The sequence below is a fragment of the Corvus brachyrhynchos genome, unplaced genomic scaffold (genome assembly GCF_000691975.1).
Source record: "Corvus brachyrhynchos isolate BGI_N302 unplaced genomic scaffold, ASM69197v1 scaffold325, whole genome shotgun sequence".
NCBI classification, from domain to species: domain Eukaryota; kingdom Metazoa; phylum Chordata; class Aves; order Passeriformes; family Corvidae; genus Corvus; species Corvus brachyrhynchos.
The window spans coordinates 329,848-357,292 of NW_008238356.1; the positions used below are offsets into that span (position 1 = coordinate 329,848).

The window sequence follows — 27,445 nt, forward strand, 5'->3', positions numbered from 1 at the left end:
GTAGATTTTAAATACACATTTTCTTCCCCCCTTATGATCAACATTTTCAGACAAATGTGTTTTAAACTCCATTCCACCTCAAAAACTGGCAGATTTGTCTCCTCCAGCTCTCTGAAAAGAGGCTACCTCAGGAGAGGAAGTGGAGAGATGCTGATCTCTTCTTGCTGGGATCCAGCAATTTGAACCATTCCCTTGCATCCACACTGTGCCAAGGGAGGTTTAGACTGGACATTAGGAAGACTTTCTTTCAAAACACTGGAACAGGCTTTCTTGGGAGGCAGGAGATGTCCCTTGACTTGGACACTAACCTTAATACATGCTTTAACTTTTGATCAGCCCTGAAGTGATCAGGCAGTTGGACTAAATGATAGGCCCTTCCACTTGAAATGTTGTACTCTGTTCTAATTAAATTGACACTAGGGATGCTCACAACTCCCCTAAAAAGATAAAAATTCCTAATCTTTACAGAGGAACACCAAACCAATCAATCATATTTTTCAGAAAAACAGGAAGCAAACAGGATTTGACTAGCAACGCCTCCATCTTCCAAGTAAAAATCTTTAAACAACACTGCTCTGCCTGACTGAGGGGAAGAAAGAGTAGAGGCTGTTTGGCTTTTAAAAAGAAACAATTCAAGAATGCTGCAGGTATACACTTCTCAGCATTGCACAGTATCTGCATATGGTGACAAAGCATTACAAAGACATTACAGCCCGAGAACAGAATAACTGTGTGCACGTGCAGAACTAAATCTTCAGTGACTGCAGAAAACTAGTATTTGTTAAAATTATCCTAGTTTTGGTCTGGCTTGGCAAAAGTTATGTGACTACCTCTCATTTTTTAGTACATTCCCTCATATCTCACATAACTTTAAGCAATTCTTTCAGCTAAATCTCCCTTGTTACTTATTCTGCACAGTCAGCACCTACACAGTTCCAGAAAAGCACGTCCTTTGCCCCCAGCAAGAATGTAGATGTCAAGGCCACAAAATTAATATTAAAAAACCACCACAAAACATCTCACTTGCAGAACTACCTAGCACTATATAACATTGGTAACAATTCATTGCCTTCAATTTACGAAGCAAGAGATTTTTGGGTGCTCCAACAAAATTAGACAGGCACTTCTTTAAAATAGGCTTCTTTAGAGAATACATGCTGACAATACACAAAATTACAGTTCACATGTCTCCATGCAAACATCCACACTAAACCTTTTCATACATACCTTTGTCCATACTCAATAATTTCCTCTTTGGTATGGTTTATCAACAAAAATGGAGCTGCACCATCATGGTAATCAGAAAAGGTAATCACTGTAGAATGTTCAGTCAGATTAACGTCCACTGCAATTCCTCCAAGCTATTACAAAGTAAGTAACAGTGGAATTGATTTCCAGCAAAGTAAATGTAATTTCAATATTTTGAAAAACTTTTCCTCTCATCATAAGATGAAACCATCATATAGTAAACCTAGCCATTTTACCATATCTTCAAAATATTTCCTTGATCTAAATGCTAGGTAGGAGGTATTACACTTAGTAATTAAAACTATGCAGCAGTTCTGTACTGTGAAAAGTTAGGCTGGTGGTAGAGGAACCTTCCTTATTACCAGCACACACATTCAAGCCCTCAAGACCATTATACTACAAAAACCACTCACCTACTTAAAAACTACTGCTAGATGAGACTATCTGCAACATACAAGTAAATTTAGTGGAGTCGAAGCTACTTTTCAGAGCAACTCAGTGTTACTTTAGAGCTTATTAATACTTCTCACAAATAATACTTGCAAAACAATCTGCGTTTTAGCTCCTGTAGAACTGCTTCCCAGAGAAGCATTTAAAACAGAATACCTACTTATATCTGTACACAGACAAAAAAGAGAGCATGGGAATGAAAATGCATAAACATAATCTTATCCTCAGCTAAGGTTTTGCAATACTTGATTGCATGAGAAAAAACAGTTTTGAGAATGAAAACGAAAAAGTGAATTAATGCTGTTTTACCTAACAAGTAAACATGGAAGGCAACACGTTACCTTATTGTCCAAATGCAGTAAAAGACAGTTTTCTTGCTGATCAAAATTTATCTTTTTTGGAGGGAGATCAGAATTTTCAACTCTAACAAGCAGTTTGTTGGCATCATTTTCAGGCCAAAAGGGAATGCACTAGAAAAGAAAAATCAGAAATTTCAAAGTGAGAATACAACTGAGGCGTCAAATACAATTCACATTAGCCCAAAATTCATCTACTAAATTCTATTCAAAACTGTATTGATTTGGATCAGAAACCCTATTAAAAAAACCTAAAAGTTAGTACTTACCTGAATACAATAAATTCAAAGGAAGTGAAGAAATAATTCAGACTACAGTGAAGAAAGTGAGGAGTTAAGGAGCTAAAGTGAAAACAGTAAGACTTCATATTCACACAAAGAAGTACCTTTAAAATGGATAAAGTACATAAAATCCAGTATAAAACAGATACAACATTGAAAATGCCAAGCTTAAAAAAAAAAAAAAAAAAAGAGATAAAACTGTTTTTCCATTAGCAAACCTTTTTCCAAATAAGTATAAATTTCAAATCAATCTTAAAGTGACAAGGAATGACAAAACAGGATATCAGCATAAATGCCACTCCAGGGTAACTTGACATCAGCTACTAGCAGTCCTTTTAAAAGTGGTTCATATATATTTAAAAGTACATATACACACATGTATGTGGGTATAAAACACATATACTGTATGGAGCATTAGGCAGCTAAAGCAGAGCACATGTTCTGCTATTCACATTCACAACTGAAATCACAACCATTATGGATTTAAAAATCTCAGAGACAATCTCTCTTCCATCGTTTACTTGCTAAATGGATACAACCAGAGGGTAGAGAAGACACAAGTTTTAATAGTAACTAATGAAAAGTCTCTAAAAAATTCATAGAGTCCTGCCACAAGAACAAGCTATGACTAACAGTAATTCTCAACTATCAAGAGCCAAAGTCTATTTAGATAGACCGTCTTTCCCGTATTTCAAACTGTTGACATGCAGCAGCCAAAATTTGAGAACCATCTTTCTCTAACATAGTTTAAGAAATGAGATGTCCATATTTAATTACATCTGAATCCTAGAATTAATTCTTCAGTGGTGAAAGACTAGTTCACCAACTTACCATGCCACTAAGTTCCCTTTCCCATTGTTTCTCACACCACAGGAAGCAGGAAGACAAAGGAAAAAAATATAGTTAAATGGTAAGATTGAAGGTGTTATTTACATCAGCGTATCCCACAGACAAAGGAAAATTAAACTGTGTTGTAAACTACCATAAAACACAGCAAGTAAGTCTCAACATGGAATTATTTGAGCCCAGAGGACGTTCAAGGAAAATCAGTCAACAGTAAATGAAAGTTTAAAATCCAAACCAAATAAGTGAAAAGGATTGGCTAAACAAGACATTACAGAATCAACTACAGAGAATTGAAAGATTAAATTTTTGTAGTAGACTTTAGCCAGATTGTGTCACATAATGATGTCATTTTCAAGCCTTTTACCACACACTTGCTAAGTGCTTATATTTACACAACAATTTTGCTCCCACAGTGGGATCTTTAATTTATATTTAGCAGTGGTGTTATGAACAGTCTTCAGCAATATCTTCTTTCTCGAAGGATATATGTTGATCAATTGCTTTGCACTATACATAATGCAAAAGACTGTCCTTAGCAAGCCACTGAACACTAATCACTGTCCAACAAACTCTATTGCAATCTTTGAAGAACGGTGAATTTTTCTAAAAATAGTGATTAAGGTTTCTGATATATTTACTGCTTTCCAGACAGGGAAGACGTCTCAGAGGAGATTGGTTCTACATAAGAATTGCTTTTGTTCCTGAAAAGACAAGTTATCTGTCACTATAGAACGAACAGTGTGTTTAAAATAAAAATCAGCAGGGGCTCTGCTTAACTTAAAATGACAAGAATACAATAGGGGGAGAAAGGAGCAAGCCAAAATATGCATTAACATTTCAGCAAGCTGCTTAGTTTTTTCAAGATCGACCTAATGTAAGAGAGTTATGTGAGAAATACTCAAAAAAATCACAGGCATTAGTTCAAAAAATAATCTAGACTAGCAGAACAGCAGAGCTCCCCATTTCAGCAACAGAATCAGATGGAAACTTCCTCCTGGAAATTGTTCTGGATTAAGAACAGAGATAGACCAAAGACAGACCAATAGAGGCTTGATACTACCTACATTTAGAAGAGATGAAAAACATACTGGATTAGGCAACTGAATTACAAAAGAACAACCCTGGCAGACCAGGTTGTCACAATATGGATTTTTAGAGACTGCCTATCAAGGGGAAAAATATGGACACAATGCGAATAGAATGGCTTACAGATTCTTCTGTTGACCTGTACTGCTCTATTTGGTAAACTGCCATTCTAACCTTTTAGAAGTTTTTAGGAGTGATCCCAAGATCTTCAAGTCTTCCCTGGATACTTTATAATTGAAAGAAGACTAAGATTAATTAATACAATTATGAAATACCTAAGAAACACTGACATTTGTGGGACAAACTAGAAAATCCTGTAGGCATACGAATAAAACAGCCAACATAGGAAACCTAGAGAGGATATATGCAGATGTATTTCAACTTTCAAAACTATTACCTTTGAGTAGTTTTTGCAGAAATTACAGAAGTTTCTGTAAATAATTTAGCTTATTCTAATAACGAAGATATATAAAATATAAAACAGAAAACAAGAAATAATACCATCTGACTATATTTCCTAAGAGTACGAAATTAGATATGAAGTTGCCCATACCACCACATATACACTATTATACACTATACCTATTGTCATTTCAGATCTTTACCAATGAACTAGATGAGGAATCATACATGTAAAGAACCCAAAAACTATGTAAGGCCAAGCAAAAGTTTGGTTCAGAGGAACATAAGAATATTAGGAAAGAGAACAAACATGTAGGCTTATGTCAAACAGTCCACTGTTGAGTAAAAGCAAAGAAACTTTTTTTTTTAAATAATGATTAGCATAATGGAAAGCTGAACTGACTCCAACATTTAAAGATCCAAACATCTTAATGCACACTTAACAAAAATCACAATGGAACAACATATCAACATCAGTAACTGAAATATTACTTAATGGCATGTCTCTAATGACTGTATCATTAAAGATAATACGCACAGCTAAGGAGCATGTACTGAAGGTACCAAAAAATTACTGAAAGATCTGGTTAGGAATCTGATTGAATACATTCTTTTAACTTTTGCAATTTGGTTTGCAAGCATTTTTGGTAACAACTTAGAGTATTTACAGTGCTGACATTGAGGCGCTGGAGAATGGCAACAGAGCTGCTGAAGGGTGTGGAGCACAAGTCCTGGGAGGAGTGGCTGAAGGAGCTGGGATTGTTTAGTCTGGAGAAAAGGAGGCTCAGAGGCCACCTTACCACTCTCTACAACCGCCTGAAAGGAAGATGTAGCAAAGCAGGGGGTGGTCTCCAAGCGTCAGGACCAAACGAAACAGCCTCAGATTGCACCAGAGGATGTTTAAATTGTCTGTCAGGAAAATTTTCTTCACTGAAATGGAAGTCTGGCATTAGAACACACTGCCCAGGGAAGTGGTGAAATCACCATTACTGGAAGTGTTAAAAAAAACTGTGGACATGTTATCTGGGGATCTACTTAGTGGTGGTGGTTTATTTATGGTAGTGCCAGGTTAGTGGTTGGACTTGATACATTATCTTAGAAATCTTTTCCAAGTTTAACAATCCTGTACTTCTAGGATTCTAAAGGAAATCAGCTGGGCCTTCAACCATGCTATTTGTTATGTTAAACTCTGTTTTGGATAATGCTCTCTTAAAGAGGGAAGGGGAGTGGAAAGGGGATTTCACCCTTCCCAGAAAGCACTGCAGTTTTAAGAAACAAAATCCCTACATGTACTGCAGGAAGGCAGAATGGCCCAAAGACTCAACACACATACAAAACATAATTGTGTGATACTGCAGTGCAACCAGTCAAGATGCACACAAGTCTGCAACAGGCTCCACCTCTGCAGCACAGACAAAAGCCCTAAAACCCATTTTCACACCACTTGGCCTGAGGGCCAAGGATGCCTTTCTAGGAAGTACACATTGAGCACCTAAAAGCAGAAGAGAGACTAGATCCAGAAGATCAATTTGAATCTCTCTGAACTGATCCATGTGAGGGAATTTCTTCCCATACCAAAGTGGCTTCATGCATACCAGGTCAGTCAAAATATTTTACCATGTACCACTGCTAAACTGAACAGAAGCTCCAGTGCCATTTCAGAAAGCTAATACATTCATAATATAATATAATATAAGTCTCCTCATACTACTTATGATGCAAGGTGACAGAATGAAAAATTCCAATTACAATGTAAACCAGCTTTACAGTATGTCCTAATGCAACACTGAGAAATGGTAAAGGACACAGGTCATTTATTGAAAAAGCATGGTATAGTCAGGCATTGTCATGGGACACATACATGGCTCATGTTTTCCATCAGTGAGTGCTCAAACCAGTTTTTTTTCTTTAGAGACAAAACTTGGAATAGGTTCCATTATAAGTTTACCTGTTGCAAAACAATGGGAATCCACTTTTCCTTGCCTTCTTCAGCTACTTCCAAAGTGTATTTACTTCTATTTGAAATCATAAAAAATGGAGTGAAGGTTACAATTCTAGTAATATTGAAACTGCTGTTGTTTATGGTGACACCAACCTGTGAACAGAAAGACATTATTTTAAGTACACATTTTTACCCCATTTATATCTTGTGAAAATAATGAATTTGAAAGATAAATTTAACTCACTTGATATTCCTTTTTATGACTCTTGCATTTCACAGAACCATGACTTCCAACAGTGTCCAATGAAAACTGATCAGACAGTTCACTGTCAGTTACCCTAAGTTGTACCTGTGAAGAAGCACCCTGAATTAATTTTCAATTTACAAGTCACTACAACATTTAAAATTATATATAAAGTACGCATAAACATAAATGGAAATACTGGTGTTTTTATTGAAAAGTCAGGACATAACAACTGCCAGTATCATCTCACATGGTATTTTCCACCATGCTTAGTTATAACCTATGTGAAATAAGCATTTTAAGTGTAAGACACTCCAGAGGAAGCATCACATAAAGATTCTTTAAAAAACTTATCATAATTAAAATTTCAAAGGAAAATCAATGCACAGTTGTAATCTCTCTCATTCATCCATCAGTAACATTCAGCATTAAAAAACTCAGGAAACTCAAACGGTAAACTTAACCTTAGCATTCTATGAACCCAGAACCAATCTACCAACCACCATTGCAAGTATTCATTTTTCAAGTAGCATTCATTTTTCAAGTACCCCAGCTTTACATTTCCTACACAATTTCTACGTCTTATTTGGAGTAAGAACCTTTACTGACAGTTTAAATCTAAAATGAAATTGTTTTATTTAGAAAACACTTCTCAGTGACCTTTTTCTTTCAAAGTGAGGATCTCATTCTTAACAACACCTCTGACAATGTAAATTTCGTATCTCAAGCATATCTGACAACACTCATTTTGAACACTGTTTTTAGACAGAGATATTATAGGTTTCATGCCCTTTACAGAGCATAGGATAGAGTAAATAAATTTTAAAGTGTAAAAATGCTTTCATACAACAACGTAAGGGAGTACAGGGCTGTCAGATTTGCAAAATACAATACCTTATTATTTTGAAGGAAGTTTTTAGGCTGGAAAGTAAAAAGGAGGGGCTTTTTGTAATCTGGAGGATGCTTGCGGTGAATACCATCAGCTTTGTATTGTAACATTCGACCGGTTTTATTCACCATCCAATAGGGACTGTGAATTGCTATAATCATCTGCCCAGTTGTGTAGGTCACGTGAACAGCAATATCCAGTTCAGTCTTATCCAGCTCTGTGACACAGTGAAATGTTGTGAAGCTGATATCAGGCAGATTGCTTTTTATATGGTACTCGCTTCTCCAGTTTTGATCAAGATAGTTAAGCAACTGCAAATCTAGTTTTGTTTGGTCCAAGACTGCATTATGAATCTGGACTGAACATCCTTCTTCTAAAGTGTCATATTTGTTCCCATTTCCCTTAAAAAGACAAGCAGACACCAAACAGGATACATTTACATGAATCACACACAAAATTCATATCAACTTTTATGTTTTAGCTAGCTTTAAAAATTATGACAGAAGTTATTAGGCACAATTTTAAAATATCTTTTGTGTTATTTAACTATGTTACTTTCCTAAACATCTACCTTAAAACAATATTTTGCAAAGAGAACCCTAATGCATGGTAATCAATGCTCATCATCAAAAGCCCATCTGTCACCAAATTCAAATACACATATGTTCTTAAATGATAAATTTCCTCAACACAGTACTTTCTTCGCTAAATTTAAATTCGTAAGAGACATACAAAGATGAGCCTGTTACTTCCATACATTTGGTACAAGCTATGGTCTCCAGTCATAGTAATTGTTTATTTGTGATGAAGTTTTACTATTAGATTCTAATATTTGAGGTCAAATACTAAATATTAAGACCATCTGAAAAAAAATCTGTCTCCCAACTGTATTTCTATTATCCTAAGTGATATCAATAAGGAGTGGGACACAATTATACCAGATCCATAGAATGAAACATATAGTGCTGAGGAATCAATGTCTACACTGCATGTTTTAGGTATTTTACTCAAGACTGTCTCTCATCTGGCACTGGAAAGAATGCCTGCTAACATTCAAAGTGCACCTAATTGTTTAATTTCATCTGGAAAGAACTTGAAGTCTGGCACTAGGCTGCAATTCAAGCCAAAACCTGGCAAAAAAGGCAGGCCTATGAGAATTTGTTAAAATAATGCTACTGCTGAAAGTCAGTGACTGCACATAAAATGCTAACACAGGGTGATCCACTTGAGGCAGGCTTCACAGGAAAAGCTGCACTATTTAATTAGGCTCAAGACGCACTGGAGCAACTGAGTGACTCTCACAGGGCCAAACTTGTACAGTGCTACATTTTACTTTGCATATATCTAAAGAATGGCTTAATAACGCCACATGTCACATTCTGTGGTAATATTTCAATTCTGTAAATACAGACTTTATTAGACTATGCAAGATGTATGCCCTTATAAGACCTGTGAACTTGCTTCACAAATACTCCATCAGAATCCCTTTGTTCTAATCTCCATTTCAACCAGCTTTAACATTATAAGTGGGAAACATTACTAAAATTCAAGCATTATGTAATTACCTCTACAGAATAAGTTATTTGATAAGGAAGAAGATTGCGGAGAAGAACAGAAGGCCATAAATGCACAACATATGGAAAATCCCATTCATCTTCTGCACATAATGATGTCATCAATGAATCTTTTACAGGAACAATATTGATGATAAGTGAGTGGTTAGTTGACCTCACAGATTGGCATTTCCTTTGCAATAAACTGTCAACATTTTTCATAATATCATCAAATGTAATTCCTTCACACATATCATATTCTCCACCCACTCCGTTTTCATTGGCTAGTGGTTGCAAACTCAGTATGGATCTGTAAATGAAAACATTTTTAGACACTTAATACGGGACATATTAACACTTAATATGCAACAGGGACAGTCTAATATTATTTGGATTTAGGAAGATTTCTGGCAGTAATTTATTGCCTGCCTTTATCTTGATTAAAGGAGGAATCAAAAGATGGACTGGGTCCCAAGAGTTTATACTATTGTAACAGCTGGGGTTTTTTGTTCCATACCTCCACACGCTTCCCTTACAAAGAAAGGGTTATTGGAGATTCTTATGAAGAGACTACTGAATTTCCTTACATGTGCTGCTCTATTCCTGTTCTAAGCTAAAGGTCTGGATCAACAACTTACTCCTATAACAGATACGCAGAAAGTGCCCTTCTTTTCAGTCCCATAAAACATCAAGTTAGTTCATGGATTATTTACATACATGGCTTTTATAAGGCAGAAGCTTTAATCTAATACAGCTGCTCCTCACTGAAGATTTGTTTTAACATTTCCTGACTGCCTAGTGGAACTCATCTGTGCAATGAATCAGAACATCACTAAATCTCATTAATGAAATACAGATAGTTAAAATATCAATGAATTAATGAACCTACAGTAAAATGTAACTTAAGTAATGAAGAAGATACAAAGCTTTCATTGTAAAAAAATTAGGAGAGTGTTTGGGGGAAAACGGAAGGAGGAAAGAGTCTCTGCAACCATAAAAAAAAAATTAAAGCAAACCTACCTACCTAAAACTTGGTGATAGTTCAGCTAAAATGTACATGCAAACTCATTGCAGCTTTGTTATTAGATTGAATGTGATAATAACATAGCTATGCTGTAACCCAAGTTTTTCTAAGGTGATGAGTCTTCTTTTACATCTTTGATAGAGTTTAAGTGTATATCTTTTAATCTTTTACTTCAGAATCAAAAAATCAAAAGAAGCCTTTTCAGAAAAAAACCAAAACTGCACTAATTCACCAAACATCACCCCACTAAGAAGTGTACTGTGTGAATTACAATCACTGTGTTCCAGAAGTACCTGAGCTCAGATTCTTAAAGTAGCTTAGCTAATTTAACTTGTTCATAAAAATGGATTTCAAAATTTTAGCTTAAGACTACCTGCCCTGAGAAGATCCTATCCAACAATGAGAGCACAGTATTTTTTCAGTATTAGGTAGCAAGGGTAAACAATTTTTTTAGCATAATTGTATGGATACAATAATAAAAATAAATAAACATATTCCACAATAAAAGAAAAATACAGCAAAGTACCTGTAAGAGGAAAAGGGTATGTTGAATTCATTTTCTGGTGAAGCAGTCCCTAAACATCTTCCTTCTTCAAAAACATTTAACGGGATTGAAAAGTGATTCCTTATCTATGTAAAATAAAAATCCAGCAACACACATTAGGAAAAACTGTAAGGACAAAGTATTTTGAGCTTAATAAAGCAAGAATGGGAAGTCTTGGTTTTCATTTTACCCATTTACCACTCAAGGTCAGTATTTCAGGTGAATTGTCTCTAAAACAGCAAATCTTTTTAAATTACCTGGTTGTGCAGTTTGATGCTGTATTTTGTTTATGAAATAAATATATTAACTGCAAAATGCTTTTCAAGGAGAAACACAAGACTGAAAAACCAAAGGCAACTAAATCTCAACTATATGGTACCTTTCCGAACAGTGGTCTCCTAAAAGTATAATAGATACAAGGTTCAAAAATCCATAAAGTGAAAGTGTAAGGGAAGTCAGAAGTTTAAGGTTAAATCAGTAATGTCCATTATCATTCAGGGGCATGCAGTTATCTTTCTTGCAAACATTATTTTTTATTTATTTCAGGGTTAATTTAATGGCATTAATTAGCTCTTAGAAATAAAAAATTTAAAAAGAACCAAACAGTAAATTTTGTTATTAATCAAGTCATAAACCACTTTGAATGAAAAAAAGCAACTGAAATGAAACAAGAACACTATCACTATAGAACTGTAATATCTGATTCATCACTGTAGCTGTAAACCACATAATGTCTATCGAAAACACTATTCAATCAAAAGACATATACACTTGAAGGTCTCACTTTTCAACTGACACTGTACTAAATTTGAAATTAACATATCAATGGTACAGGATGAAAGAAACGAAATAACCTTGATTGAAGGATAACTTATGGAACCAAGGTAAGATTAAAAGAAGTTTGATCCCTTCATACAAAGCAAATAGCTCAAGAACAAAATTAGAGCCAGTATTAGTTAACATTACTAATGAATTACCCTGATCCAAAATCTGATTGATGTCTACCTGCATCCAACCCATCTGTCACTTTGAACAAGCTTTTTATTCTTGAAAAATCAAACACAAAGCAAAGTTATATGGACCATTCAGTTAAATTTTTAAAGTATGTTTTTTCAATGTTTATTTGAAGACTACAGGATCACTTTCATTCATTAAAAAATTTAATTAATACATTATGGATATATAATGACCTGAACAGGGGAACGTATAGTTATCGTCTTGCTTCCTTCAACAGTGTCAATTTGGCAGACAATGGACCTTTCAACACCCGATTCCTCGTGTCGCACTTTGTAAATACATCGACCCACTTTTGTCAATGGAATCTTTTCCACAGCAGAATGATTATGCGGACCTAGAATTTGTGAGATGAGACATGAAACACTCAAAAGGAGCATAAAGAAAGAGCTGAAAGACAAAAATGTGCATTCAATAGAATTTTCTGTCATTCAATCTAATAATAAAAAAATGCCCGTCAGATGAAAAAGGGCAAGCAGCACTCTTAATACGCTGCTCTTGCAGTGTTACTAAGGAAACGGCAAAGATTCTTTTTTTGCTACAAGGAAAAGAGCAAATGGGTCCATCACTCAAACATTTAAGTGGGTTTTGCTACTGCAAATAAAATTAGTGCCTCACAGGAAATGTTTACAATGTTTACAATGGCTTATTAACAAGGTACAGCTTTTATATTGTAAAAACAATTCAACTAGTACGTCATACGGTCGAGTTTTAAAAACTGCCAATTGCTACAATAAATCACTTCAAATTGTAAACACAAACACCATTAAAAACAGTTAAATTTTAATTTTAGCTTTAACTGTGGTTTGTTTAAAATTATTTAAAATGGTTTTTTTTAAAAACATCCCTCTTAAGAGTAACTTCTGTAAACACACATATATACAGGAATCAATTCTAAAACAAAAATTATTTTGAGCAGTTGAATTCTGCAATAACATATCAATGCAAACAAATATCTGACTGCAATAAAGATTGTTACATAAATCATTTATCACAGTAGAAAACCTAGGCTGCAAAAATTAAGAAGCATATTTAGCCGTAAAGGCTAAAGCAAGATTTCAAATACTGCCACACATCTAGAAACACTCCTTTCATGTTATGTAGTCCTCCAAAATTTACTGAACTGTACAAGACACTGTATTACACATGATAAATATTTATAAAAACAGGAGATGTATGAACTTTGGAACTTACAGATCTGAATGTAAAATCTCTTCCTACTCAGTGTTGTCATTGCTGTGAACTGGTCACTCTCATTTCTAGTTCTGACAAATTCCATATTTAAACACTCTCTGTCTTCTAAATGAAATAGTTTTGCTCCAAATTCAACATTAAGGACACTGAAGGAATCACTAGGCGAGACCGTGATGGGAAGTCCTAAAGAATTGATTATTACAAAAGGTGCTCGGTCTTTTTTGAAGATGTCTGAAGTTTGACTAGCTGCTTCAGCAAATGCCTAGAAAGCAAAGAATCAATACAAAACCAACATACTGAATAAGACTTCACCAAGATGATCTCTGCAAACATTCATCTAGCAATTCTAACACTGCATAGTTAAGAAATCTTTCTTACCGTGCCCAAGTTACTCAACATTTGCAGTCCTAACTTGGAAAGTGTAATATTGAGCTGGTCTTTTGAGGAAACATTTATTACTGTTTTATATTCTGGAACTTTGTAGGTCTCTTCTTCTTCTTCATCTGATTCATACAGCGCTTTTTTAGCCTTCTTCATCTGAAAGGAGATGTTTAAAGAATTCTCATCTGACCACTCATTCTGTAGAAGAAAGTTTCACCTCAAGACTTTCTATGTCTCCCTTTCCCATACCTATGTCCTGCCATGGTTTTCTTTTTTGTTGTTGTTGTTCATGTTTTTAATTCTCCAATAAAAATGAAAGAGGGAGAGAATAAATAAGACAAGAGACAAATTATATATTTTCAGGAATATATTATTATATATATTTATATATATATATATATAATATTAAATATTTTCAGGAAGTCAATGAAATTCCTGTAACAGTAGTTAAATTTATGATTATTCAAAAGTAAAGAAAATATATAGTAACTACTAACATATCCAGTAAATACTGTGTGATAACATTCATCTTAACCTATTAAGTAACACTGTGTAAGAAGTTACATATAATTGATTTCCTAGTGTTAAAACAGTCCCCAAATTTAGTCTTTATATGTTTCCAAATTAAATAACTATTTTGTTTTCATTTGATTGAAAGAAAAAATAAAAAAAATCTGATGGAATACATTTCTCCAGCCTCCAACAGTTCTGGAAATTATGTATTTCTAAATGTTGTATTTCATATCTGGGTGAGAAGACATGAGGTTTTACTCATTATCTTCTACCTTTCTCCTGCATTAGGTCTCGTACCTTTATGGAAAATTGGAAGGGATATTTTTAATAGCAGTTTCTTAAATGCAGTATCCCAGTCCATAATCTTTATCCTTCTGTGAGTATTACGGTAGGAAGTTTTTGATAATAATAGTCCTAAGAAAAGGGCGGGTTTTCTATTCTGAGCAATGTCTCAGGTTAAAAATACTTGAACAGTTTCGAAAAAAGTCAGAAAACAATTAAATAAAACAGTTAAGACAGAAGGAGGAAAAACAAAAGGTACCTCCCATCCTTAGATAAAGGCTAGACTATTTCCACGAAAGATGAAAATGAAGTGGTAAGAGCACTATTCCCACAGGACTCTTTGTGCTGCTCAACAGCTATCAGTTTTTCCAATACAATTCTGCTACACCTACTACTGTAGAACAAGAGCAGTGGTTTGTCTTTCCAAAGTCACTGAATGCATCATTAGCATATGGCCTAACAGAAAAACTGATATAAAGCCATTACGATTACCCAGCGCAACTTGAATAAAATTTTGCCACCTGAAAGACAATATTTCACAGATGTGGGAGTCTGGGTATTTCCTTGTCCAAGTTTCATTCACTACTTGTGGAAAAACTCTCAGTAACCAACAAGAAAGAACAAAACTGTTAGATGAAAGGTGGAGAGCATTTGTTTTTTCTAAGGTACTGAAATGCAATATGTGAGTTCAGCTTTGGAAACTATACCTTGATTTCAAGAATCCATGGCTTGAATAAATCAGTCTTCTCAACTTCTAGCGGTTCAAGCAAAGGTTCCCACACGCCAAACATCTCGTTAAAATAATGTACCTATCAAAATCCAGAAAGCAGTTAGGAATTTACATAAAACTTAAATTAAAAATTCTGATTTACAAGTATATTAATTATTTTGGTAATCTAAAATATTCATAATCAGATTGCACTTTCAGCTGCCACCATAAGATGAAACAAACACATTAGAAAAATAAATGAGGCAGTAAAGTCTCTACTGTAAAGTCCCCGGTCCAAAAAAGTGGTAAAAATTGTGCCACTTAAAATATAATTTTGCCTTAAACAGTAGGCACTGGAATTCAAAAGCACTATAAATAAGGAAGAATCTACCTACAACAATCACTGAATTTTATGTCACTAATTTCCAAATATGAGTCAGTTTGGGTGTTTTATGAACAATACTTGAACTACTTTGTATTTTATTGAAACAAAACATGATATATTCTATTGCAATTTTAATTTAAGATTATTAGAGAGTTTTAGCCCGTTGCCATTCCAACATTTAATACTGATGCAACAGGTTCTGATGCAAGTTCTTTAGGAACTTGCAAAGAGCGTAAATGTGAGGCTGCATAACACCAATTACTGTGCCATTAATTATCATTACATCTGAGGCATTAGATTTTCATTTTAATTTAACTATCTTAACACCTCATTCCGATCGTGCTCCCACAACACATACCTGTAGGAGTTTAGTCATCAAATATGAGGGTTATTTTTCTTTTCTTGTCTAAATAACGTGTATATAACATTTAGACAGTGGGATTTAGCATCCCGAAAAACTCTGGTTTCTTTATGTAGGATTCCTCACCTCTAGCTCAAGATGAGAATGCAGGTTGATTAGAGTACTCCAGTTCTTGACTTCTCCAGCAAATGAGGACTTGGCTAAAAGCATTGGTACTGTTCTGTGCCCAACTCCAGCTTCAAGTGTTAGAAAAACAGATTCTATATTAATTTTCAATGACTCTCCTGTAGGAACCAGTTCAGTGGTTGGATTTTTATCTTCATTTTCATTTGTCTCTTCAAGAAACCACATTTTCAGATTTTTTATATCTTTCTTATTCCACAAGTCAGGAGGAATTTGACTAATCTCTTCTTCTGTTGTTTCTGCAGTTTGATAAAGGGCTGACGTAATAGTAATTACTGTGTTTATGATTATTGGTGAAACCTACAAATAAGAAATTGGAATAACTGGAAATGAGAATCTAGTACAGAAACAGCTACTTTCAGACACAAAAGTATAATGAGTATGTTACAATAACAAAACACTTGAGTTTTCTACAGGGCTCTCTTGTTTGAAAATAATTCCCTTCCACAAGCTATAGTTCGATCTTTTCAGATTTTCAGCCCCTACCTTATTTCCAGATGGAAGCTTTCTAAACTACATCATTCAATGATCTATCTGAGCACTTCAAAACTTATCTCTGCACACCATGCCATTTCATAAAACACAGATTTCAAAGCCGAAGCATAGCGACAGAGTTGTTCATTTTCAATTTTATTTGTTTTGACATGCTTAAACAGGTAGGTGGCCTAATGAAGAACAGGAACAATTCCCCACTTCAGTCATTCCTGAAGCAATTTCATAGCCTGCTGAGTGCGAAGTAGAAAACTAAAAACACAATAGACGTCTACTTACTTCTATTGTTAGAGATTTAATCGTTAGATCAGCTGTCTGTGGATTAGTACCCGATTGTTTCATTTCAAAGAAGAAGTCACAAGGCTGCAATACCTACACAATAAAGTAAAAACACATGTCATATAGAGAAAAAACTATTTTTAAAAACTTACTTTGAAATCATACACATAACAAGTTGTAGTGGTTTGGTCCAAAATACTCATTACTGTTTATCTGCTGTGAGATAAGAATTAGGAGAAATGCAAAGCAGGCACCAAACTTGAAAGAATATAAAGAAGTTTATTAACAGACCTAAAAGAAGAAAAAAAAATTATACCACCTTCAGAACTCTCCTCCTCCTCCCACCTTCCTCCCTTCTCCCACTGACAATGTGAAAAGACAACCCTTAAGATGTTCAGTCTGTTTACCACTTCCATAATAACCTTGTTCAGTCCATTTAGAAAGAGAAGTCTCTTCTTGCTCATGCTATGAAAACATTATCACAACGAGACAGCCGCCCACTTCCAAATATTGTTCAGTCCATTTAGGAAGAGGAGTCTCTCTGCCTGCGTGTGAGTCCTTTCCCCCGACTTGCAGCTTTTCCCGCAACTGCTTTCGAGGGTCCACTCTTGAAGTTTTTTGGGGTACAATTTTAAGGTTGAGCCGTTCAGAAACAAAAACAGAGGCCCTTCTCCTTCCCTGGGAGCAAAGGGTCTTCATCATCTTCATCGTTAGGACTATCTCTGGGAGCATCTCTAGGAACTGAGGTTTTCTCCTTTCCCATTTGGAGCAAAAGTCCTCATCTGGTTCATCTCTAGGGACTGAGGTTTTCTCCTTTCCCGTTTGGAGCAAAAGTCCTCATCTGGTTCATCTCTAGGGACTGAGGTTTCCTCCTTTCCCGTTTGGAGCAAAAGTCCTCATCTGGTTCATCTCTAGGGACTGAGGTTTTCTCCTTTCCCATTTGGAGCAAAAGTCCTCATCTGGTTCATCTCTCCCTGTCCAAACTTCTCATGAAATTACAGCTGCGTCAGCATCTGCCTATCTCAGCGCAGGTGCTTCTGCTCACGAGTTGAACACTCCACCCCCCATATCTTCATGCACCTGTGCCAGTGCCGGAAACGAGAGAGAGCTTGGAGGGGGAGTTTGCCTATTCTTAAATGTGGATCACAGAGGTGATCACAACTTTAAGTGGCTTAGAGAATTGTCCATATTCAAACTGGCCAGCTGATAGGTTCTATCAGTTCCCAGAGGAAACTGTAAGCACCCCTTAGCAAGGACGTCCCTTCCGGGACTATGCTTGCTAACCTATGACACAAGTACTGAAGAAAACTTACCATTATTTCGTTCTGCAAAATTAAGAGAAACCTGAACACTAAAAACATGTTGAAAGAAAAAAGTATCCAGAATTATCATTAAAGATTGAAATGTCAGCTACAGTAAAACACATTACACTTCAGTAACTCCACTTTTTAGGTAAAGTCTGCAGATGCCTTCAATGCACTGCACCACCATGCCTCTGACTTCTGAGAACCAGTTTTTCAGTTGCAACACAGCAACAACACAGTTACAGTTTTCCTGAATAACAATGTAACTGTTGGAATCACAACCACTCTGTTCCAACTTTGTTTGGTAGTCAGTCCCTGAACGTTTTAACTTGACGAAGTTTACCAAATCAGAGGTATGCTATAAACAAAATCAGTGCTATGCTATTAACAGAGCACTCAGATGTAATTAGACTCTACTGACACTGTTCAGATATGAAAATTTGCTCTCCAATCCCTATCTAGGATAGTAAGTCTTTCAAAAACTATAATTTCAAACCATATTGATTTTGCAATCTTTTCTGACATCTCTCTCCATGTCTGCATCAGATGCTGGAGGCATAGATATACTCTGAATCAGTTTGACCACACTTTCCCCAAATGAATTTGATCTAACAGAAGCTTTTGTCCACAATATTATTTTATACTGTACTGCTCAAATTACCTTTTTTTCTTACTCTTTATTATATTCAGGAATGAAAAATAACATATTCCTCTTTAGACCAACACACTTGTGAGAAATACACAAAAAAACCCTCATCATTGGTGCTATTTTTAATCTGGAGGTTAGTTTCCCTACTTGGCGTCTGGACAGGGCACTTGTGAATATGGTTTAGGGGTGACTATGGTAGTGCTGGGTTGACAGCTGGACTAAATGATACTGAAGGTCTCTTTAAGTTTTGATAATTTTGTCATCAAAAGGATGAATTCATGTAACCCAATTACTTTACCAGACTAAAATTAAATTGTTTAGAAAACCTGGCTTCAGAGGTTTGCTTACACACGTTTTAAAAAGGAGCAGTTATGCTGCTACCTGCAGGTAAAATCTATTTTTTTTTTTGACTTTTCTCAAGAACTTTCTGAATCTTTCAAGGAAGGTACTGTTTTAAGCACTAAAACCAGTGTCCTATGAAGTTTTTTTTCCCTATCTATAGCACAAGCATCCTGTCAGATTCAGGCCTTTTTCCCTGTTCCTACAGTCTGAGATAAGAGATTCCATCAGAAGATATTCCTGTAAACTTGGGAACAAGGGAAAACTTGGTGTGAAGCCTTTCAATAGCTTTCTACAAAGAAAGTCACATTTATACCATGTTTGTCAACTACAAGAACGGATGTCGAACATCTTTGTATTGTGTTGGGGCTATCAGTGCCAAGTGCATCACTTTCTAAATGACTAGGTTAACATTTTAGTGCAATTAAAGATTGTGTACACCCAAGGAGTAAACTGAGCTGCTATGATTCTACCTGAAATTGAGATGAAGGGGAAGCCCCAGTCCTTTCTGCTTATAGCTTTGATCTTTCCTACACCACTCTGTAAGTAAGCAGGCATTAACAGAGAGCTGAAAACATTTGCTCTTCAAAATTCATCTGTGGTCTGAGGACATGTGTAACTGTTGGATATTTAAATTTTTTCTCTGATGCTAAAATATCATCACAGAGTTAACTGAGGTACAGTCTGCTGTAGAGGCAGAAAAGCTGAAAGAAGCTCCAGGAGTCAATGCACTTCCACCTGGCCAGTAACTAGCAAGTCTGATTTTCTTGCCAAAATATAAACAGGCAGCATTAATATAACAGATCTGTGGACCTTAACATAAAGGAATCGATGCACAACATACAGTAAGTAAACTATTTCATAATATGCACTTCCCATTTTTCTGTGACACTGTTATTCTCTTACATAGTTATTTAATACAAAGTTTTAGACTGACAGCATTCCAAATTTACTATACTGCATTTGAAATAGCATACACTTAAAAAATTCTATTTATTTGGGTTACGTGGGATATGAAAGATAATTAACATTTTACTCCTTGGGGTTCTTCATTGTACCTTGTCATACAAAGCAAACCCCAATGCCATAGATCAAGATGATGCTTTAGGCATATCAGATAAAAGAGAATAAAATCAACAAAATGTTCACCACCAAATTTTACTCATATATCTGTAGTATACATTTTAATGAAGAACATTCCAAAAATACTTGTATTTTAGTAGTGTAACTTACACAGCACCTTTTAAATACACACAAACTCACCGTAGTGAGCAAACTCACCGTAGTAATGTTCCCTTTCCTTTCTTCTGGAAGAAATGGGCATGCTTTCATCTGTATCTCTTTAACAGCAGCTGTCATGTTGTACCTCTCAGGGCTATTTTTAATGAACATCTCACACTGTGTTGTAACCACCAACGCAGGAGCATCACCTCTTGTTAAATCAGCCACAAACACAATCTCCGGGTTTTTAACAACAATGTTCATTTCCATCGTAGATACAGGCTGCACAGGTGCTTCAGAAATATAAATTACATTGGTTTGATTGTTCAAAGATTACATTTCAATTATTTGCTTGTTGTGACTTAATTATTAATATTAATTTATAATTATTATACTTAATAATATTAATTACAGTAGTTATTTAATTCTTGTAACTTACAGGGGAGGCCTAAACTATTTAGGGGTAAGATCTAGCATAACTAGTGTCAGCAAATTTGTAGATCCCTGCAACTGACTTATTTCTTTCTAGGCTCTTCGTAGCAGGCACAAAACCAATTAATATCTAATTACTCTTGGGTACAACAAAAGATTCCACAAAGCTTCTCTGTCAAAATGAAAAGGGTAACAGTATCACCACTGTTACTATCTCTGACACTAACAAATTTATCAGCTTCACTCCATACCTACACCTGCCAACTCTGATAAGACTGATGCTGGGCACATTTTCTGCTCTCTGGAGTAGCAAACCCACATTTTTCCACAGGACAATAATGCAGCATTTACTGATGCTTAATGTAACCACTTGCAATAAAAATATACTTTCATATAAGACTTCCTTATCTGTTCGGACTTTGATCATCAGCAAATAATCATAACAGGCCTGGCTGAGAAGAACACAACTACAGTAATTAGGGCACAGGAAAACACCACCAAAAAAGCAGGGACTTGCTTTGGTACACCTGAGGAGAAAAAAAGAGTATTTCCTGCTCGAATGGACCAGTTTTTGATGTCAGGTACTCAATCTAAAAATCTGTTTTCTGATGTAGGAAGAAATGCACATCAGTGGACAAAAGAAATGACAACATTTCTAGGCAGCAATATCAGGCAGGCTGATTCCATGTGTAAGTGCAACACGCTTCATTATTCTTCCCATTTTATTTTAAACGTACATTTTTATGTATTTTCTTTGTCTAGTAAGACAAGACTTCACTTGGAAACAAAGACTAAAGGTCATGAATCTATTTCCATGATGCAAAGAAAGCAACATCAATGGTTAGAGGAAGCTGTTCTATACACATAAACATAGGAAATAGCATAAAAAGAGAATTATATTTTTTACATAGTATTACAATTACAACCAAAATTAAGCTGATATTTAAATACAAATTTTAAACTATTTCCAGTATATACTGGTATATACCTTGGTCCTTTAAAGGTAATGACTGTTTGAGATTTCTCTGTGCAGCAGCACTCTCTGCATTAGCCTTTAGGAATATATCTGCTACAGTAATTAGAAACTCCATGCTTGCACAAAGGTATATCTCTTGAGCAATAACATCAAGAATAATGCCATCTCTCCCCTGTTTGTAGTTTATATCCACCATAACTTTCTTTTCAAATCCATGTTTCATTTCCAGCATTCTGAAAGACAATTAAGGAGGCATTTAATGTAACAATAAAGAGCCAGCAACAAATACTGAAAAACACTCAAGATTCTCATCCCAGCTGCAATCCATTAACAAGACTGAATTTAAAAAGTAATACTATTGATTTTAAAACACGACCAATAAAAACACTAACACAAATTTTATATAACTTTAAAACTAACTGGAATCCCATACACTGGCAACTAAGGGTGTTCATAATTTTAACAAGTCAAACGAACATAATTCCTCATTTACATATCAGAAGTACTACACTTTACTGAAGTTTGTTACTATTCATGAAACATCATCTCAGTCTTACTTAGCATTTCATTAAAGTGGAAAGAGGAATTGTTTTCTATGTGCATTTATTAGATTAATATTTAAAGTTCAGTTTATTTAATTTTTTGTATCTAGCATTTATATCGGTCTCTCATAAAGATATGTGGAAGAAAAGGCAAGTAAGACACATAAATCCACAGTAACACGTACTTTAAGAACCCCTACACTAAAACAATTGTGGTTTTAACAGAATACTAATAAAATTGAAACATTTCTAATAAACAGTAAATTATGTAAAATTACAGACCTTGGTGTAGCCTTCTGGATTGATGGTCTTTTATCATCTAATGTACAGTTCGCCAGTTTGACTGAAGCATTCATTGAACCATCTGATAACATTTTCAGAGCAGCTGACATCAGAATTAATTTAAACTCTGCAAGCTTCAAAAGGTCATCTCTCTGATCCAAACTGTTAACCTGTTAAATCAAACATGTAGATTTGGTTACAGGTAGCAAAAATAATATATAGGTGTTATATACACAGTTTTATTCTAACTGATAATATTTTCAATAATAATAAATTAAATAAACCCACTACTAATTAAAAAGACAACCCCAATCAACAACATACAAGAGAAAACTTTCAAAGAGCAAAGCTTTACCCTTCTACCATCTTTCTAAAGCAACCTGCCATTAGTGAGAGACCTAAGTTTACAATTAATTACAAACTTCTAGTCAGAAATCTGGTGACAAGTTTTCTAAGTTTAAATCAAGATGAATATAAATGCATTCCTATTGACAAATTTAAGGATCTTTCTCCACAATTTTGTGTACACATCTCTACATGTGACGAATGAATATGTTTCATTCCTCTGCATTTTTTCCAAGCTGTATTTTAAATTAATATAAATTTTCATTAGATTTTTAGTCAGGTGACAGAAGATGCCACACATTATGTGCTACCACTGGTTATTCTATTTCCTGTAATATCGGCCAAACAATTCAGCTAAAATAGCTCTTCCATCATTTCCATCACATTTGTTATTATTGCTAGAACACACTTTCTCTGTCATAAATTAAGCTACTCTTGTTCAGCATTTCCAGGACTCTAGGCAACATGAAAGCTGCTGATTTCTCTTTGTAACCAAAATTATACTTACCTGTTTTGAATTTGGACTATACAACACTAAAGTCAGAGAGTCAAATCTGAAGTCCAGTTTTAGTGTTGTTTTTGTTTTCATAGGTGAATGCAATTCCACCACAGCTGATGTCACAACAGTTACACCTTCCACAAATCAGAAAAATGGTTAGTATTAAGAAAATTACCGGACTGCAAATAAGGAAAAAACCAAAACATCCTCACTTATGACCATAAAGACAGCAACTTCCCTTTTTCTCCACAGGTAAATCCATCTACACTTAGCATGTATGCATCATGCTTTATGTAACTACTTTTGACAAAATCACACAATGTTTGAGAATATAAAACACTCTGCTTACATATTCTAGATGCAGCTTTTACCATCTTCAAAACTTAAATGTACAATTTCCCCTTAATGTTACACAGTACTGTGTGCAAGACTCTTACAAAGAATACAAATTTACTTTAATCCTCATTTGTTTATCTGCCACATTTTTGCTGGTTTTTGCATTTAATAAAGGAATGCAGCAAAAGATCGTTTTCTTAACTTTACTTGCTTTTGTTTTTAGTAGGTCCTGAACAGTCGATGGGCAATAACATGTATTGTTTAGGAACAACTTTCAGGGGTGTCATCATTACAACAGACAAACAGATCTAAATCTGAACAGCAACAAAACCAGCATACACAGGAAAGAGAACTTTCCAAACTTGGGATGTTACCAAATGTAGTCGACAGACCTTTAAGTGCTGCCTTGCATTATGGCCAGGAAAACAAGACAGTCCTTACATTACATGTCATGCTCAAAAGCTCACTACAGTGGTCCAGTTGTTCCTATTCATTATCATTACCATCGGATATAGCTTAAACCACAATGTCAAGATAAGAGATGCACTGGCAGTCAACTGACTGCCTCAGCCAATGAGGCACCTAGCAACAGCAGCAACAACAGCAGCAGTGCCTACAACTGCAGGGCAAATTACCTCAGAGAGCCTGGCAGGGGGTTCCCAGAGTCAGGGAAACCTAAGAGAGGGGAGAGACCTGGCAGGGACTAGAAGCTCTCATAAGTGAGGCCAATATCATGAGGGCCTTGCCAGAGCAACTAAGGGAGATTTAAAGACTCTAGGGAGCATGAGCAACTTGGAGCACAGTGAAAAAGTGGGCAAACAGGACACGGCACATCAGAAGGATGTAACACAGCACTTGCTGCAGCAGTTCATGTAGGAGGGCACAGTGACCATCTCAGCTCTGGAGGAGAGCTCACCTGGTGCTTTACACCTACCCCATGAGAACAGACACAACAGTCATCTCCATAAAGCCAAAAGCCATTGCTTGTAGGAGCACAGCAACCCAGACCGAGCTTCCTCAGAAGCATGCAGCTGTCCAGGGCTGTGGCTGCAGGGAGTGTTTGAGCTTGACATTAGCACCAGAAGGCAGAAGAGACTACATGTGTGTGAAGTGGGACCAGGTGGATGACCTGCTGAGCACGGTGGCTGAGCTTAAAGATGAAGTAGAGAGGCTGAAGAGTATCAGGGGGTGTGACAGAAAAACAGACTGGTGAAAATTCCTGAGAGAAATGCAGGAGATGGAAGCTCAGCACAAGTCAGAGGAACTCCAACACTTGTCATCAGAAGGAGGGGATCTAAAAGACAAGGGGGAAGTGGAAACAGGTCCCTGTTGGGGGCAGCAGGAGAGTCACCTCCCTTGCTTTCACAGGTAACCTTAGGAAGTAAGTAGGAGGATCCAGAACTTGAGGGTGAAGCAACTGATAGTGAAGGTGAAGGTCTACTTTCACTACCTGGAGGGTCGCCCAGAGAAAGTCAGTCAACCAAATGCATCACAATTTCAGGTTAAAAAGAGAGAAAGAAGAGTAATTGTTACAGGTGACTCTCTTCTGAGGGCCCTGCATGCCAGCTGGACCCATCCCACAGGGAAGTCTGCTGCCTCCCTGGGGCTCAGGTAAGAGATACTACTACGAGATGGGATCTGGAGCACAAGTTGTGTTCTCTTCTGTCCTGTCAAGAAAATCATGCAGACGAACACCTTGGTAACACAATTCTGTGTTACCATCAGAATTTTGGTTTTGCTCATCATGGGTAATTTTGTAAAACACTGAGCGTGCTGGCAACAAGCACAGTCGTCCTGTCTCAAAGGAGAAAAAGGATTTTAGCTCAGAAGTTAGCAGGGCTTGTTGAGAGAGCTTTAAACTAGATTTGAAGGGGAACGGGGACAGGGCCAGGCTTGACAGAGATAAGGTGCGGGAAGGGCAGAGCTACAGTGATCACGCAAGCAGCAAAATAAGGCTTAAGAGGGAATATATTCAGCGAGTACAAGCATCCAAAGATGTAACTACAAGACAAGACTATGGGGCATCCCTTTGCACAAATACTTCTATGAAGTGCCTGTACACCAATGCACACAGTATGGAGAACAAACAGGAGAAACAAGAAATGTGTGTGCAGTCAAAGGACTTTGGCATAATTGCAATTACAAAGATGTGGTGGGATAGCTCACAGGACTGGAATATTGTCATGAAGGGCTATATTCTGTTTAGGAGAAACATTCTCTGTGAGGATACACCTGGAATGTATCAAGCTCTGTCTTGCAATGGATGATGAGCAAGTCAAAAGCTATGGGTCAGGATAAAAGGGCAGACCAGTAGGGGTGACACTGATGCCATGAAGATTTTTGCCTTTTCTTTTATACCCCTGTTATACCTTTTATACAACTTCTGTATTCTTAGTGCTTTTTTAGACTTAGTTACATTCTTAGACTTGTTTGTCAAGCTGAGAGACTAAACTTTTTTGAAGCTTAGAAGTAGTTAGGGATCAGTGTGCCCCAGACCCCAAGGTGCTCTCCAGAACACATTCTGTAAACTAAGATAGAACCATCCAGGGGAAGGCTCCTTGGGGAGGGGGGCTCACTCAAGCCTCTCATTGGGGAATCTTTGATAGATATGCTAATTAGTAAAACCTATAATGTTATACTAGATCTTTTGGGGCATACTGGGCGGGGTGCATTTCAATGCATATGACCTGGACGTGTGCACCTAAGGATCCTTAAAATAAATACCAAGGTAAAATCCCTTTTCCCCTTCTAACCATGTATGACTCTTGATTTTAAGACCAGGAAAAGGCATCAACACTTGTGGGTGTTTGTTACAGGCCATCCGAGCAGGAGAAGGAAGTGGATGAGGCCTTCGACAGGTAGCACAAAGCAGCCTCAGAGTCACAGACACTGGTTCTTGTGGGGAACTTTAACTACCCTGACATCTGCTGCAGAACCAGCACTGTGAAACACAAACAGCCCAGGAGGTTCCTGAAAAGCACTGATCACAGCTTCCTGTCATGGACAGTGGAGGATCCCACAAGGAATGTTGTGCTGCCTGACTTCACACTAACAAACAAGGAAGGCCTTGTGGGGGATGTGAGGGTTGGGGCAGCCTTGGCTGGGTAGTGACTGTGAGATTGTGGAGCTCTGTATTGGGCGAGAAGTGAACAGTGCAGGAAGTAAGATTGTAACCATGGACTTAAGGAGAGAGAACTTTAGCCACTTCAGGGAATTTTCTTGCAAGAATCCCATGCGAACAGGCCCTGCAGGGAAGAGGAGTTGACATTCAAGGATCACTTCCTCCAGGCTCAAGAACTAGCATCCCAGTGCAGGCCAGCGAGCAAGAAATCAGGCAAAGGGGCAGGAGATCTCCATGGATGAATAAAGAGCTTCTGCCACTATTCACACATAAGGAGGAAATGCGCAGGAGATGTAAGTGTGGTGAAGCTACTTGGAATGTGTATAGAAAGGTTGTCAGGGTAAGTTGAGACAATGAAGCCCAAGGCCCATCAGGAGTTAGTTCTGGCCAAGGATGTCAAGGACAACAAGAAGGCCCTCTTCAATAACAAAAGTAAAACTAAGGATAATATGGGACCACTGCTAAATGGAGGGGGGTGTTATGATCCGGTTTAAACCCAGAAAAGCAGAGCAAGCTAAGTCTCTGAGCATAAACTGGAAAGAACTTAGAAGGTTCAAAATATTCCCAGAAATGAGATTAAAACTGAATGAGGTTAGATGTTGTTGCCAAAAAATTGATGTGTTTTATTTAATAGTAAAAGGGGCAAAGAGAAGGGAAAAGAAAACAAAGAGAGAAAGTAAAAGACGTGTGCGTGGGGGGGTGGGGCAACAGGGAGAGGTGACAGGGGTTAGATGGAAGCAG

At 36.5% G+C, this 27,445-nt stretch overlaps 1 protein-coding gene across 1 annotated transcript in view; it reads right to left on the minus strand.

Annotated features, from left to right (window-relative positions):
* Nucleotides 1-27,445, minus strand: part of VPS13A (vacuolar protein sorting 13 homolog A) — a 108,401-nt gene that overhangs the window by 29,063 nt on the left and 51,893 nt on the right. The window contains exons 36-53 of the mRNA XM_017735474.1: nucleotides 23,257-23,381; nucleotides 22,404-22,573; nucleotides 21,592-21,812; nucleotides 20,232-20,464; nucleotides 16,659-16,751; nucleotides 15,831-16,187; nucleotides 14,957-15,058; nucleotides 13,452-13,610; nucleotides 13,074-13,335; nucleotides 12,056-12,216; nucleotides 10,848-10,951; nucleotides 9,310-9,607; nucleotides 7,750-8,145; nucleotides 6,856-6,960; nucleotides 6,618-6,764; nucleotides 3,167-3,205; nucleotides 2,040-2,168; nucleotides 1,228-1,361 (exon numbers count right to left, since the gene is read on the minus strand). Coding sequence (XP_017590963.1) covers nucleotides 1,228-1,361; nucleotides 2,040-2,168; nucleotides 3,167-3,205; nucleotides 6,618-6,764; nucleotides 6,856-6,960; nucleotides 7,750-8,145; nucleotides 9,310-9,607; nucleotides 10,848-10,951; nucleotides 12,056-12,216; nucleotides 13,074-13,335; nucleotides 13,452-13,610; nucleotides 14,957-15,058; nucleotides 15,831-16,187; nucleotides 16,659-16,751; nucleotides 20,232-20,464; nucleotides 21,592-21,812; nucleotides 22,404-22,573; nucleotides 23,257-23,381 — 3,235 coding nt within the window. The remainder of the gene's footprint in view (nucleotides 1-1,227; nucleotides 1,362-2,039; nucleotides 2,169-3,166; nucleotides 3,206-6,617; nucleotides 6,765-6,855; nucleotides 6,961-7,749; nucleotides 8,146-9,309; nucleotides 9,608-10,847; nucleotides 10,952-12,055; nucleotides 12,217-13,073; nucleotides 13,336-13,451; nucleotides 13,611-14,956; nucleotides 15,059-15,830; nucleotides 16,188-16,658; nucleotides 16,752-20,231; nucleotides 20,465-21,591; nucleotides 21,813-22,403; nucleotides 22,574-23,256; nucleotides 23,382-27,445) is intronic.